General features: G+C 37.8%; 1 protein-coding gene across 1 annotated transcript in view; it reads left to right on the top strand.

Moving 5' to 3' along the window:
* The window catches only part of LOC128019375 (anosmin-1-like), a 29185-nt gene extending 15054 nt beyond the window's left edge, over nucleotides 1-14131 (top strand). The window contains exons 2-13 of the mRNA XM_052605339.1: nucleotides 3665-3727; nucleotides 4678-4900; nucleotides 5530-5714; nucleotides 6087-6216; nucleotides 6406-6602; nucleotides 8466-8607; nucleotides 8750-8866; nucleotides 10219-10307; nucleotides 10782-10953; nucleotides 11699-11916; nucleotides 12646-12790; nucleotides 13145-14131. Coding sequence (XP_052461299.1) covers nucleotides 4738-4900; nucleotides 5530-5714; nucleotides 6087-6216; nucleotides 6406-6602; nucleotides 8466-8607; nucleotides 8750-8866; nucleotides 10219-10307; nucleotides 10782-10953; nucleotides 11699-11916; nucleotides 12646-12790; nucleotides 13145-13194 — 1608 coding nt within the window. The 5' untranslated portion in view covers nucleotides 3665-3727; nucleotides 4678-4737 and the 3' untranslated portion in view covers nucleotides 13195-14131. The remainder of the gene's footprint in view (nucleotides 1-3664; nucleotides 3728-4677; nucleotides 4901-5529; nucleotides 5715-6086; nucleotides 6217-6405; nucleotides 6603-8465; nucleotides 8608-8749; nucleotides 8867-10218; nucleotides 10308-10781; nucleotides 10954-11698; nucleotides 11917-12645; nucleotides 12791-13144) is intronic.
* The last annotated feature ends 2414 nt before the right edge of the window (nucleotides 14132-16545 follow it).

Here is a 16545-nt window from a genome sequence, read left to right as displayed (position 1 = left end):
AGCTTTTGAATTATAATAACTATACTCAGACAGCACTTGGCTACCTCTCTGCTGAAGTACTCTTCAAAGCCATTAATATGCTATAACTACATACAACAATTCCTCCATTTCAAATGACAAATGTTAAAGTACACAGACGGCCCTCAAATCGAAGATCTGCTCTTGAAAGTTATTATGCTTCCTGCATCAAGTGGCCTTTAGGCATTTTAGATTCAAATGCCACCGAAATAATTAGTTTGCCTTGACAATTCTCTTACCCTCCATTTTTATCGCTGGTTCAAGTATTAATGCTGCAGCCGAGAGTGCAAGCTATTTTCATGACATGGGCAAGATTTCAATTACAGTTGCTCTACATAATTTGCTGAGGCTGGCAAAGTGAGCGTCTCAGTGCTGGTTTAAACAAGGACTGGAACCTTCTTTTGTAACTGCAATTTGACCGAATGATTGCCACAGACATGGCTGGGATTTTCACATTCCATCCTAGCATTAAACACCCAAAGCAAGCATCGCCATGTCAGATTTGACCATTTTATTCAAAAGAGACGGGTCTTATTTTTCACCTAATGCTAAAAAGTACAAAACTTGGTTTAGTTTTTTTTCAAGGGCAATGCATCTCAGCTGAACTGGAACTCACCCAAGGCTTCTCCTCAGCTACATGTCTATGTCCGCAGCCCCTTAATAACCTTTATTTTGAAGGGAATGCTTGAATTGAGACTGAAATGGGGCGGAAAACTAACTGGCGCTGGGGTACAATTAAAGACACTGGGAGCGAACGCTTTCATGGAGATTACAGGTGCCTCGTGGACAAAAGCGTAGTGGGTTTGGAACAAGCCAAAAGGAGGTAGAAAGGTGAAAGCGATTTAAACCCAGCATAGCAGGATTGGAATACTTTAAGTGATTTATAGCTTAGATCTGTGCTGTGCTTTTTCCACCAACATGCAATGCATCATACAGGGCCACTACACAAAGGGAATGAGCCATTGAGTGCTGTATTTGAGAGACTGATAAATGAGACTAGGGTTGTGAATGTGGCGTTCCTCAGAACAAGCTATTGTTTACAGTGGTTTAGGTTTAAGGGTGAGGGTGAATGAGATTGTAGTTTATAAAGAGGCCAATCAATCTACTTGTCATATGAGGTATGTATAATATCTGATCAATTATAAAGTGTGTGGGTAGGAGGTCATTTTCCTGCATTGACATCAGCATTGCACAAAAACGCAATACCTGCTGAGTATTGGGCGAGGAGACGTAGATGTTTATCAAAGACTGCATTATATATTGCATATGGTGCTGCAGAATCAGTGTAATGAATAAGACTCAACAGTTTTTATCTGATAGAAGTATAAATAAAGTTTAAAAATAGTGTTAATAATTTATGTGTGGATCAGATAACATGTCCAGGATAAAGAAAAGGGATAATCATCATCATCATCATAATTATCTTAGTATTTATGTTGATTTCATATGGTAAAAAAAAAATAAAAAAAATAGTTAAAACAATTGTTAAAAACATTACGCTAATAAACTAAATAAGATGCACACATCTTAAAAGGTTATTTAAAAAAATACTTTATGAAATTAGTCTTGGCTAACTTTGCTTCGCAATAAAAAGGTCAAACTATTATATTGATATTTTAAAGAGACCTACTGACATTTACACAAAGTTATGAGGCTCTAAACTACTTAATAAGGTTTTCTTTTCAGTAATTTAATTCCTTTAATGAGACAGTTTTCTTTATTATTATATTTACTCTTAATTATTATAATATTGGGGAAAATAAATTGGTTGTAATTGCAACTTCAATATCAAGTATAAAGAAGCTTTACAGGAAACAATACAGTGTCATGATTTGAAATCAGTTTAATTCACTTGTTCTCATTCAGTAGTATAAATTACAGCTAAATCTAAATGTTTTACTGAGTATTCATTAATTTAATAATGATAAAAAATAAGGGTCACTGATCTCTGTAACTCCAATCATTTCATACTAATTGGCTTGTGTTTTACACTTATTGCAAATGATAAACAAGCAGGAAACGTTAGTGCTGCATAAAGTCTAGACTGTAAATTAAACTTTAATTATGCAATGCTTGAAATGTCATTGTTTTATTTCATGTGGCATAATGTGGTGTACACGATGAATTGATGTTTGCACGCATGGGAAACAGAAGCAGGCAAAGCTTGAATTCTCTCAGCTGCACAGGCGACTCTGAGACAGCGTTTCGTGTGTTGGAGCACACAAGCTCCAGGCGATCTCAGCAGGGCTCTGGCCGCTCTGAGCTCCATAAAACTGCCTCCTCTGCCGCCTCTAACCGCCCCTGTGCCTCTCCCATTATTCATAGTTTCCGATGACCGCGCCACCCGAGCCCGAGCCCTCTTTAAAAGGTGTGCATTTTTACTGCCCTCCCAGATAAATGTGTTTCCCACTCTCATTCTCACTCAGAAACATTGCCCCAGGATAATGTCGGTTCCCTCTGACACAAACACACATATATTAACAATTTACACAGGCACGCACACACCTTATCGTTTCCTCCTGATACTAAATCCCTGGATTAACAAGCAGTTTAATGTGAAACTCTCTCTAACTGACGTCTGCAAATTTTTTCCCTTTGGAAGGAAGTGTATGTTTTCCCATGGTGGTGGTAAAGGTCCATTCATGCTGTTCCGAAAATGTGAGCATCGGAGTAAAGACGGCTACTAGATCAGCATAATGTGTAATGTTCACATCTCGTTCCCAGCATGCTCCTGCAGAGCAATGTTTAGCCGCAGCACCATAGTGACCGCTGTGTCTCATCGTGGCATGAAATTGGAAATGTGAATTCCCCAGAGGCAGCCACGCTCACTCATGCAGGAAGTGGAGTGTCAATTTTAGGGAAAGGAGAATAGAAGATGAGAGAGAGAGTGAAGGAGAAGGAGAGAGAGAGAGCGCAAGGGAGAGAGGCAGGTGTAGACATCGAAATGAAAGAATTTTGGCATGTTGTTTAAAAGCTGAATGCAAATGTCAGTGATCGGAAAACGTTCAGGGATCTCTCTGCCGACACTTCCAAGTTGCTGAGAAGGTAATGACAGATTTCAAACACCTACGAATGATGTATGATCAAAAACAACAAAAAGTGAAATAAGATATTCTCACCTGTGAATGATTTGCTGACTGCGCATCACCATAGCTCTTCAGATCAGCGGCAACGAATGTCAGATTTTCACTACACAATCAGCACAGCCAAAAGAGTTCAAGATTACGATGTTATTGCGATATCTATGGTTCTTTTGGGAAAATATGCATTATGCTGTTAGTCAAATTCATCTTTAGCTCCCATACTGGCAAGCTAACTTTTGTCAGATGTGTTTTTTGTCATCTCTTCCAACATAATTTTGTGTGGCAGTTGTAACTACACATCACATCTATTTCTTATTTCTGAGTGTCAACCAATTACAAGTGATGGTTTATTTATGGTATTAGTGTGAAATATTACCATGATATCAATGTTTCATTTAGCAAATATCATGGTTATTGTCACAAGCGGTATATTGCGATGCCCATACACAAAGGAAATGTTTTGGACTTTAACTTATTTGACTGTGATTGTATGAAAAAAAGAATAATACCAGAGTGATTCGAAACTGCTTCCTGATACTCAGATCTCTGCTGTCTGTTCACAGTGCCTGGAGCCATGCAAAGACTCCTGGGAGTTGAAAGACGGACCTTGTCGAGATTTATGTGAGGTACAGACCGCAGCATTCTTAACAGATTTAGTAGTTTCTGGGATGTGCTCTCAATATATAAAAACAAATCAGATAAAAATGGCTGATCTTGGTGTTGTAAATGTTAATCCTCCTTTGTTTTTCCTGACAGACTTGGCTACTGTTTAAGTGGTCACCCATTGTTCAACATGAGAATGTTTTGCTCTGATCTTCTTTTCTCTTTGTTCTTGAGTCCTGTTACTGTGGCGTTTCTCTGCAATTTAAAACTCTTGGCTTAGTAACATCTAGCTTTTCCTGTTTCTCTGGCCATGAATGCACTGTTGAGGGCAATGGGGACTTAAAACAATGTATATCAGTTCTTTCATTTGCCAGTATTGATCAGGACCTTCATCCATCATTTTAGACTTGTATAAGATTAAGCAACATGAAATCCATTCATTCACAACACATGTAAATCCTGTAATCATCTTGTGTTGAACAAAGTGCCAAAAACGAGAAAATCCATTCCCAAAGCTGAAAAACAATACACCTTATAAATAGATTTAAACAGCATATTTATTTCTCAGTAATATAATTTTAAATAATTACATTTCTAATATAAGATGGGATAGGCTCCAGAATCTCTACGGCCCTACATAGAACAAGCTGTTTGGAAAATAATTGAATGGATGAATTATATTATATTATATTATATTATATTATATTATATTATATTATATTATATTATATTATATTATATTATATTATATTATATTATATTATATTATCTGCAATAATATAATATAAGTTAAACACAGGTTATATGTAAAAATACATACATACATGCATATGGTGCAACTGAATGGAACTCAAACTGTGCAGAATCCAAAACCCATAGACAAATTAATGTCACATAAATGAATTTGTGTGGTTGTAAGACTGTGATATACACGTGTTAAAGTTTAGTTCTTTACACCATGACATCTCCTCAGCACGCATTTCCCAAGCGTCATGGCGAGTGTGTGACGAGCTGTGAGTTCCTGCGATCAGTGATGGTGGTGAAACAGGGTGACTGTCCTGCGCCGGAGAGAGCCAGTGGCTTTGCAGCTGCCTGTGTGGAGGGATGTGAGGAAGACGGAGAGTGTTCATCCCAGAAGAAATGCTGCCCAAATGGCTGTGGACACACATGCCAGTCCCCTAAGAACCTCTACAGGGGTAAGAACTGCTACTGAGCCTGATTATAGATTGCTGACTGAACCCAGTTATCACTTCAATTTTAACCTCAGCTGTGGACGATACCATTAAACGTGTACCTTTTTGCATTTTATCCTGTTATCTGGAGTGAATAGCTGTTACAGGAACACAAAGATTTACATTGGCTGAAAATGTTATCACTATTGGACCATCTAAGATGTAGATTACTTTATTTCTTCTGAAACAGATTTGGAGAAATTGCTCACATAAATAGGTCCTGTGTAGAGAATGGGTGCCGTCAGAATGAAAGTCCAAACATCTGATAAAAGCATCACAATAAACCACAAGTAATCCAAATGAAGTCTAAAATGGAGTCAAAAACTTTCAGAACCATTGATAACTCTTAACATCTGATGTTTCATTGTTCTTACAAATTGAACAAAAGTGTTGAATGTAAGAAATGTGCTGAAAATAACCATAATCAAAGTTTTGGAAAACGTGCAGATTGGATTATCATGTGCCATATATCCTAATGGTCACAGCAGATAGTAAACAACAAGCATATTTGTTTTGAAGACTAAAGAGTGTATGAATAAAGGCATATCCAGTTCTTTCTCAGATTGAGATTTGCTGTTCTTCTTTACCTTCAGGTGCTCCTCTGAAGCCCAGGAAGGAGCTGGTGTTTGAGGAGCTGGAGTCTGGAGTGTTGGAAGTGCACTGGTCCTCCAAGTTCAATGTGTCAGCGGAGCCGGTGCTAAATGTTCTGCAGAGGAGGTGGAACTACGGCATCCACCCGAGTGAGGATGGAGCAACTGAGTGGGAAGTGGTGGCTAGAGTAAGTGTGTGTGTGTGTGTGTGTGTGTGTGTTACACGGTCTTCAATAAAGGTTGCTAGGAGGTCCACTATCTTACTGCAAGGGATTTGAAAATGTTGGTTTCTTTTTGAACAATGAAAAATATGCATTAAACAAAAAACACATCACATACAATTACAATTAATTTATTACATGTAAATATATATTTAAAATAATTAATAATACAAATATTTACCATAACAACATATATAAATACATTAGTATGCCAAGCATAAAATTTTATGCTAATACTTCCCTTAGGATCCTTGCGCTACTTCAGTATCTATTCTGTCATTTTTTTAATTGAATTTCCTTCAGTCATTTATATCACTGATCTGTGTTTGTGTACTGTAGACATCAGAAGAGCGTGTGTGGCTGACGGACATTCGGCCCGGTCGCTGGTACCAGTTCAGAGTGGCAGCGGTTAATGTTCACGGGACCAGAGGATACACCACACCCAGCAGACACTTCAGATCCTCTAAAGGTGAAAACAAAAAAACTGTAATCTAATTGCATTCTATTAGGATCTGTTTTAGCATAATAAATAACAATAATCATTTATATAATGCATGTTATCCTTTCTCATGTTATTTAGATTTTATATTATTATCTGAAATGCCTGCATTTTAACGGTTTGCCAATTTTTATTCCCCGTTATTTCACCATCTCTCAGATCCTGCCCCTCCCGTGGCACCGTCTGAACTTCATGTCAGTGACATGACCTTTGGTGCAGATCGCTCTGTGTCTGTCCGCCTCAGTTGGATCATGTCTGCAGATTTAGACATCCCTGTTAACCACTACAAACTCTCCTGGAGCTATTCTGACCATACTGTGCCATCCAAACTCAAGAGGAGGCAGACTACAAATGGGGTAATTCATCTGCTCTGCCCACACACTCCCTCTCTGGCCATTGGCTTTTTCGCTCGACATTTAACGCTTTCATTTTCTGATATATTGGTTTGTTCCCAAAACCCCTCAAGGGTTAAGCTTCCCAGCCCCTTCTTTCAGCAAGCCACAACAAATTAGAAATCTTAGTGCAAATAAGTGCAAGATAAACAACTCAGGATTGGGCCTTTGATCACACCAAGCCCTATTTTCAAGGGTTTCAGACAGCAAACTAGGGTGGTACAGAATTGCATCACCACTCTTGGCACATGCAAACATTTCTGGGCGCCATTTGATATACAGCCAAAAACAGCATATCAATTCTAGTTGTGCTTGAGAAAAGGAAATCTCTCAATAACAGCTGAATTGTTTTTCTTTCAGTGAGATCATGTTGAAGAGTTTATTTTTTTCCTTCTTCAGGAATCCCAAGAGATGGCAGTTGATTCATATTTGCATTTGAGGGCTCTGTCAGTTGAGGGACATGGAAATTTCCTCCGAAAATGACATTTTTTAAATAGCTGCTGAGTGAATACGGACAAATGTAAACCACCCTCCTTTTACTGTTTGGCCCTGCAAGATGATAGATTTGTAATACATTGATTTTAAACAGATTATTGTAGTGCACAATGGTTTTAAGATTGCAAGAAATACTGATAGCTCCACAGTTCTTTTCTGGCGTACTCTATTTCTGATTTATGTGTTTAATAGTATTGTTAATATTAAACTGTAACTCAACTACTGTATTAGATATCATATATTGGACTAAAGCAACCCCCCTGTGGGTTGATTTGGAAGATTCTTTTAATTGGCATGAATAGTTTTATTACAAAAGTTGCACATTATACACTAACATTAGAGTATATTTGAGATCAGCATGTTTCTTTTTGGAAAGAATATTCTTATGTTAGAATAATAATAGTTTCCACTGAAAACTTACTACATTAATCTGACACATTAATGCTCATTTGATGCTGCCAGAATTTGACTGTGCAGCGGGCCCATAAATTAAAATAAATAAATTATAATTTTTTTTTCTTTCAAAGAGCTGTTCACTGAAAGGTTCTTTGGATTCTTCTATGGAATCACTGCAACCATTCCTTTTGGAACATTCATTTTTAAGCAGTTTTCTTTTATTTGACCTAACTTTGTGTTTAGGGTCAGTTATCCCAGTTGAAGAAAACAGCATATGCTGGTTAGGTATGTTTCGAAGCATGGCTGCTGGTTTGAGCTGGTTTAAGCTGGTCCTTAGCTGGTCCTAAGCACATAATCAGCTTGAACCAGCTAAGGACCAAACCCTCTCAAACCATCAACCATGCTTTGAAACATACTTAACCAGCATATGCTGGATTTCTCAACAGGGATACTTTCAGATGGCGTATTAAAGCTTCTGAAATTATCCAGGCAGACCAATAAGCGATAAGAGGTTTTCTCTTTTCTCTTGTCAGTATGTTTATTTGATTAATATGCCCTTATCTCACGTGCAAATGTAGTCCGAAGATCTCTGGTGACTAAAATCAGTAAATTGCTCCCAGTGTTCGCCATTAAACCGGCTGAAGTTGATTCTGGATCTGCTCCAGAAGAGCATGTACTTTGCATGCACTTTTTATGATCGGGGTTCACCAAGGATTAACAAATAAAATATTTTTGGCATGCTTAAGTTGCTGTTCTGTATGTCCCTCCACCTAAAATGAGATTATTGGCTAGTTAAAAATTCTACATGGATCTACCTTCCATTTCCATTCATTCTCTCTTTCTTTTGTTTTGGATTTGGATTGCTGTGACCATACTAATCCTTTCCTGTGGGTTGTGTGTGTGTGTGTGTGTGTGTGTGTGTGTGTGTGTGTGCAGGACTCTACCTATGCTGAGCTTGATGACTTGAGCGAGAACAGGAGTTACACTGTGGAGTTGCAGGCGGTCTCATACTGGGGTCAGGTCCCTCTCAAGAGCTCCAAGGCCATTTTTCAGTTTACTACAAGCCAAAGACAATCCGGTACCAAACTATTTAATTGCTGTACATTTTTTGCTTGATACATAACAGCTCTCCTTTGGTTGTTGTGAAATACAGTGAAAACAGCTGTAAATGTTTTCCATTTGTAACGTTATACTTTTTCTTCATATTTGATGTCATACAGATTTGGAACCCACAGACAGCCCGGTCTTTATAAAACCCCAGTCAGATCTATTAGACGTGGGCACTCCCTTCTATCAAGATGGACAGCTTCAGGTCCGGGTCTACTGGAAAAAGAAAGGTACTGTGTGACATATGCAATAGACCACGTCTTTCATCTGTAAATCAGTCCTGTTCCTGTTCCTGTCTTCCTTCCTCAAAGCTATGCTACGTAATTATGTAAACATAGCGCTTATTAAAGAGTTAAGAATCAGAATTATACGTAATTAAATGAAGAACAATAGCTCTTTGTTTGTGATAAGAATCACTCTTGAAATAAGCGTGGAGCCGTTTGTGTGCTAACATGAGCCGATGAGGCATGTCTCAACCTAACTTCGCATGCTGCAAATTACATTTAAACAATTTCGTTCCGTCAATGAGTGATGAGATAATCCCACATTAAAACTCACGAATGAAAACTGTCATAGAAACGAAAACATTTTAGTCATACCAAGCCATGTAAAATGGTGCTTGAAATATTGTCATTGACCTCTGTTTTGAATTTCAATAATTTAAGAGTCACACTGGCCTCATGTCAAATCCTTTAATCTCTCTAATGGATGTCCAGCGGATTTATCTCATACCGATCTGTCAGGCACATTATCAAGATTGCTTTGCGTTGCATATTTTGCGTTGTTTTGCATATTTTCTGGATGAATATAAAGCATGGATCTCTACAGGGCGTATCACTGAGCACTGTTTGAATAGATCATTACAGATGTTTGTCAGAGAATATTTAACTGTTCGTTTACTGAAACGGAGATTTAGAAAAAGTTTCATAATGCAATGAATTGATTAATGATCATACATGTTTTAAAATGTTTATCAAAAATGTTCTGATGTTTTGAACGGGATAGTTCATACTGAAATGAACATTCTATCATCATTTAGGATTACTCTTGTTGTTTCAAACCAAGACTTTCTTTCGTCTGTGGAACACAAAAGAAGATATTTGAAGACATTTTTCACAGTTTTTGCACATTGAAAGCCAGTGGGGTCTTAAATATCACTGATGACTTTAATTGTATTAATAAAAAAGACATTAAATTAAATATTTTCGTTGGTGTTACAAAAAATAAAGAAAAACAATTAATTAGGCATGGGATTGAGCAAATCATGACTTTCTTAAGAAGTTTGAATGAAATGTTTTTGGTAAATTACAATTTCAAATTGCTAATATAAATAAACTTAAGTATCAGATCAAATTTGGCCAGCCTATACAACATTTCCGCCAGTCCATACAGTTGAAAGAGTTCCAAAGAAGAGCAAAGCATCAGTTTTGCGTTTTACCAACCAGCACACAGACTAAAAACCGGTCTGGAACAGCATATTTGAGTGCAGTGGAACATAAGAAACTTCCCGTCCCCCATTCACAGCCCTCCATAATCACATTCAGAATCTGGCACTTTATATTTTTCCATCTCTCCTTTACAGATCCAAGCGTGAATCGTTACCGTGTGCAGTGGTCTCCGGAAATCTGCAGTCACAATGGATCCAGAGCACAGGAGAAGCTCATCACCCAGGTAACCCGTCAGGAATGTGTCTTCTATTCTCTCTTCAGGTGCGAGGCCACACTCTGACAGCTCATACATGCAATTCATTTCCAGGGAGAGTGTTCAGTGATCATACACGGTGCATAACTCTTTTCATTTGGAGGCACATCCACAGAAAGATTTCTTTACTAATTCACAGAGAAATATGAGAAAATACTTTAAAATCCTTAGGTTAAGATTTTTTATCAGTGTGGTTATGTAATTTACAATGTGAGAGATTGTGTTAAAGTCTTCGACATTGAAAAAGTGGAGCATATCTTTATCAGCATGAAAATAAATCTTTCCTGACATATGCAAAACATGAACTATAGATTTTCCATTTGTGGCCCACAGCTATGCCGGATGTAGTGATAGGTGATCAGTCATCATATTTCTACTTGAATTCTTCTCGGTGGAGTTGGAATAATGTCTCACTTTTTGCTCTCTTCTCATGTCACTGAGCAGGAGAATTTCGCCAGCCTTCCTGGACTTCAGTTCTCTTGCAAGTATCAGGTGGTCATCCAGCCCGTAGGATCTAAGGGGAAAGCCCAGGCAGAAAGCACAACCTTCTACACCCCGTCCTGTGCTACCATCCAGAGCAAGAGTCACAAACCCATCCCCTGCTCCACTGTCTCAGGTAATTCTGAGATTTCATTTCTGAGAACAAGATGACTATATTGGTGCAATCCTTTAGCGTAATTGACAAAACTGCTTTGTTTATGATCTATGTTGGATAAAGTGTGAAGGTCAATGACACGTAAGAATGCCTAAAGTTAAGAAACAAAAAAATATTTTACAAATTAGTTTGTCAAATATCTTTATCTTCTTGCACTCTTTGTAATCATGTAGGATTCAATGAAAAACAAAACAAAACAAACAAACAAACACACACACACACACACACAAATCATATTTTATATATATGTTGGGAGATAACTTACATTTTAGCCATTTTTGTAAAAAACAAACAAACAAAAAAACCATACAAATAATAACTTCTTATTAAAATAGATTGTCAAACTTGTCAAGAATTTTTTTAAAAAAATTTGATTCAGTTCAGTTCCATTCAGTTTAATTCAATTCAGTTTGATTCAATTCAATTCAGTTTCCATTTTGACATCAAGGCAGTAGTGTCATTGTAACATATATATATATATATATATATATATATATATATATATATATATATATATATATATATATATAATTTATTTATTTAATTAATTAACTCAATGCCCAGAAATCTCAAAATAATTTTAGTATTAATTATTATTATTATTATTATTATTTTTTGCATTTAATATGCATTTAAGCCCTAGATCTATCACTGGTATATGGTTTCATATGTCTCATATCATTCTTTATGTTCTCTTAATCAGCAGTGGTTCCTCCAAAAGTCCTGGTCAAGGCAGAGAACCTGACAGCAGCGTTCTCCATCTACATGGGGAATGTGACAGGTCTGTTCTCCTGGGTGGTGGCCATGCCTCAACCGCCACAGCAGGTCACAGGATATCAGGTCACTTGGGTAGAGGTCATCACAGAGAGCCGCAGAAATAATCTACCTAACAGCCTCATCTCCCAGTCTCAGATCCTGCCTCCAGTAAGTCACATTAATAATGATGGCTGGTACAAACATACAGTATGTTGTGTTTTGCACACTGTTAACCAGCATGGGATATATTTTCGTTATGGGCATTAGTGTGCTGGTCCTGCAGTAAGACCACCAAACCAACATACTGTTTGTATTCATACCATTCTAAACTAACATGCTGTCCTATTCTGGTTTCCATATATTGTTTTAGAAACTAAGCCATACATTTATTGAATTCATTGTATTAATATCAAAAGTTCTTTTACAATGTAGCTATTTTTATTCTGGAGTTCTTCTACAATGTAGACTATTATTCAAAAGTTTGGTTTTAAATATATTAATTATTTTATTCAGTAAGGTTGCATTAGTTGATCAAAAGTGACAATAAAGACAATTATAATGTTACAAAATATTTTTATTTCAAATAATTATGTTCTTTTGGATTTTAACATATCAGTTTCTATACTAATATGAAGCAGCACAACATTTTTCAATACTGATAGTATAAGAAATGTTTCTTGAGCAGCAAATCAGCATATTAGAGTAAATTATAGTTATTTTGAATTATTAATAATATTTCACAATATTATTGTTACTGTGTTTTTGATCAAATAATTGCAGCTTTGGTGAGCATTTAAATCCCAAAACAATATTTTGAACAATAATGTATTGTATTTGAATTCTTTCTAAGACTCGAGATTGAATATACTAAAATATCTTCTCTTTCTTCGCAAACAGGAGCGTAATATCTTGGTAGTTTCTGGTCTTCAGTTGGCATCTCTCTACAGACTTGAGGTGCAGGTGATCACCGCAGCAGGACAAGGCCCAGCGACCTCCAGAACCTTCCAGACACCAGCTCACAGCAAGCCAGTCCTGCACTACAGTAAGTACTTAAACTTACAAGATGGCATATGCGTACAGTAACCCCCACAGCACATACTATTTTGGCATCATCGCTCTTACTTATTTCACAATTTACCATTGAACATCTTTTGCGGTTTCTGTACCACACTGACCTCTCCAGAGCAAAGAACTGCAGCCCATTACTTAAATCTTAATGAGGGAGAGCTGAAAAGTAATTCTTGTTTGTCGGAAGGAAAAGGTCAGGGGTTGTATGAGAGGTCAAATGTCATGTGCAAGTGGCCCCAGCTCTTGATGTGCAGGTCAACCAATAAATCATGTAATTGAGATAAATTGCTTTTCCTTTCTTGACTCTAGCGTATATTTACCTTTGCAGAACCCAGGATTAAGAAACACCATCTAAGGTCGGTGATAGAACGCCACTGAAGACCACACTGCAATGAATCATTCTGGACCAGAACTGACTCCTCAGGAACACAGAGAACCAGACGAACCAAAGAACAGTTAATTGCGAATCGAGTTTCAGCCTGAGCCAGTCAGCTGCCTCATAACTCAACATGGGGACCTGCTGTAATCTGAAGATCAAATTTTGATTGACGTTACGATATTTAAAGCCCCAGTAATTTCCTGTGGGGGATCAGCTTCCACAAACTAATTAGAATTGAGTATACTACAAAGACTAGGGCTTCAAAAGCAAAAGCCATAGGATAAAAACAAAACAAGTGCAAATACAAATACAAAAAAGGATCTGAAACTATAACTTTGTGGTTATTTGCCTAAAAGACATGCTTTGATTTGCACCCTCCCTAAAAAAATGGTTACCCACACCCTAAGCGCTGCAAATGGAGCCTCTTTAATCCAATATTGCATGTGATGACTAATTTGGTTTGACTTGTAAATAAGCCTGTCTGACTCAATACAACTGTTTGTGGTTTTGCATGTGTTCGTTAAGCATGGAAATTTACTGTTTGTATCCCCTTTGTGTCAATAGCAACAAATGAGGAATCAATGAAAAATATTGCAGCTCTTTAAAAAGAAAATGTCATTCAAGTTTCTAAGGGTTTTGTGTGGTGTGTGTTCAATATGCTGTAGAGATATTTGTTTGCAGTCATGTAATTCCTGTATATACTGTATGTTTTTTATTTATTTATGTATGCAATTTAAATGTGTTCTGTGGATTTGTAACTGTGTGAGTGCATGAATGTGTGTGTGTGTGTGTGTGTGTGTTCCCCCAGCATCATTCACAACCTGACAAACCCTTGCAAGGAGATTTTGTATAAATATATTTGTAAATTCCCATAGATAATGAATATTAATGTACATATTTTATATGAATAAAGCTGTCAAACCTTGTTTCCCTTTACCAAGCCGGTTGTGTGTTTTGTAATTGCAAGGCTGAATATAATGAAATGGGAGCGAACTGTTTGTTCTAAATTTATCACACCACCTAAGCAATATTCACTCAAACCATGTATATTTAAAATGCACAAATAAAATATCTATAAATATACATACGTGCATGCTTCCAGAGTGAATATGATTAAACTGTGCGACACAAAGCAATATTCAATCGTATATATGTAAAATAAACAAAATATGTACAAATAAATGCCACCAGTATTCATTTTACTACTAAAACACAATTCCATACAAAGCAATCAAGACTAGGAACTTTCCCAGTCCTTAACAACAATAGCATACAGTATACATATATAATTGTGTTTATTTTTCATTTCGATGCAAATGTACACACTACTTTGGAACAAAAAAAGCATCCAGATTGAGAATAATGAGACATTCTGTTGACGCAGCTACATTGTGTTTTGCTTCTATTTCTGTTGTGGTTCAGTGTGTGTGTGCGCAAACAAAGCTTTTATAAAGCCCTAAGCTCAAGGGACAAGTATGTGGTTACTCAAACATACACATATGCATGCAGGCAACTCTACCCTTGTAACTCTGTAGTCACATTCATTAGAATTCATCTCCACATCTGGCCCTCATGTCAAAACGGAAGTGTGTGTGCGTGTGTGGGTGTGCCTGTTTGTTATATGGAATACTGATGTGCCCTGTTGTCTTTACCCCTTAGGATAATGTCAAAGTAAAAAGACAGGAGACACTATGGACATTTGTTTACAATATTCATTTGTAAAGATCCTCAGTGGGATTATATGATATAAATTCACTACCTTATACTGCAGATGTCACAAAATAAAATGGACTATCACCAGCTTAAGTTTTAGCAAAATCTGATGAGCAGGAGGTCTGTTATTGCCGATATTCAGACCAAGAGCTTGTAGTACGATTGCAAGTGTGATATTGCTTTTAAAAAAAAGTTACATATGTATCCAGTTACTTGTCTTGTCTGTGTTTGCTCCTCCAGCTAAAATAAAAGTTTAAACAAAGCCACAGTAGAATTAATTATCCCTTGTCTTTGGACAACAGAGTTGCTGTTTCATCCTTTAATGAATCTGTTTTCAATAAATTGGTTGAGTCAACAATTCAGTGGCTCTGTCACAAATGTCACTCTAAAGGTGTAGTCACATTTCCTGTTGATCTCCGAAATTGACAGGTACCTTTAAATTTCTGTCACTTCAATAGGAATCTCTGCAATCTGGAGTTTTGTGCAAGGTCAATAAAGTTCCGCAAAAATCGTCAAAATCTTATCTGTTTAAACTGTTTTAAACAGATAAGATGATCTGTTTAAACAGATGATCTGTTTTAAACCTGTCTGAAAAACTTCTCTGGTTTACGGATGTAACCCTAGTTCCTCGAAGGAACGAGATGCTGCGTCGAACGCTTTGGGAAACGCCTTTGGCAAGATCGACTCTGAATATCATGTGCAATCTGTCCAATGGAAGAGCGTGACGTCACAGGCGGGGTGACGTAGCAACCAGGAAGCTATGAAGGCACGTGCCACGCAGCTGGCTTCAGCTTCGAGTAGGGAAGCAAGCACCAGCAGGGGTCCCGGGAGTATGGCTCTGCGACGCAGCGTCTCGTTCCTTCGAGGAACTAGGGTTACATTCGTAACCTAGAAACGTTCCTCTTCAGGAACTCGAGCTGCGTCGAACGCTTTGGGGAACGATGTGCCAACGCTGCCAGACTATCAATCCCCTGCCTAGTGTGTATCCGAAGAACACAGCTAAGGCAAGAGGACAGAAGAGCCAGGAGCAGCTCGCATATCAAGATTATAAAATCTGGCAAATGTAGAGGGCGTGGACCATCCCGCAGCGTTGCAGATGTCCAAGAGGGACACACCTGCTAGAAAGGCCTTAGAGGCAGCCATACTCCATGTAGAGTGAGCCTTGGCTCCCAAAGGAAGGGGAAGACCAGAGGACTCATAGGAGACATTGATAGCCTCGACTATCCAATGACTAAGGGTCTGCTTAGAGGCAGGGGAACCCTTTTTAGGAGTACCGTAGCAAACAAGCAATTGGTCAGATTTTCTCCACAGGGCAGCTCTGTGGAAGGATGTGTCCACCTGGTCTGGCTCCCGAAAGGGAGGAGGGCAGAAGGCCTGTAGTACAATAGGTTGTGGTGTAACAGAGGGAACTTTAGGAACATAACCCGCTCGAGGGTATAAGAATGCTTTGGCCATACCATGGGCAAAGTCTAAGTAGTTAGGGGCCACCGAGAGGGCCTGAAGGTCTCCAACTCTCTTTAGAGACGTAATGCCAGTAACAAGGCAGTCTTAAGGGTCAGATGTCTATCTGAAATATCTTGAATTGGCTCGAATGGAGCTTTACAGAGAGCCTCTAATACCACAACCAAATCCCACGA

This window comes from Carassius gibelio, chromosome A9 (genome assembly GCF_023724105.1).
Source record: "Carassius gibelio isolate Cgi1373 ecotype wild population from Czech Republic chromosome A9, carGib1.2-hapl.c, whole genome shotgun sequence".
Lineage (NCBI taxonomy): Eukaryota > Metazoa > Chordata > Actinopteri > Cypriniformes > Cyprinidae > Carassius > Carassius gibelio.
Note: the sequence above shows the minus strand (reverse complement) of the source record. Positions and strands in the feature narration are given on the sequence as shown.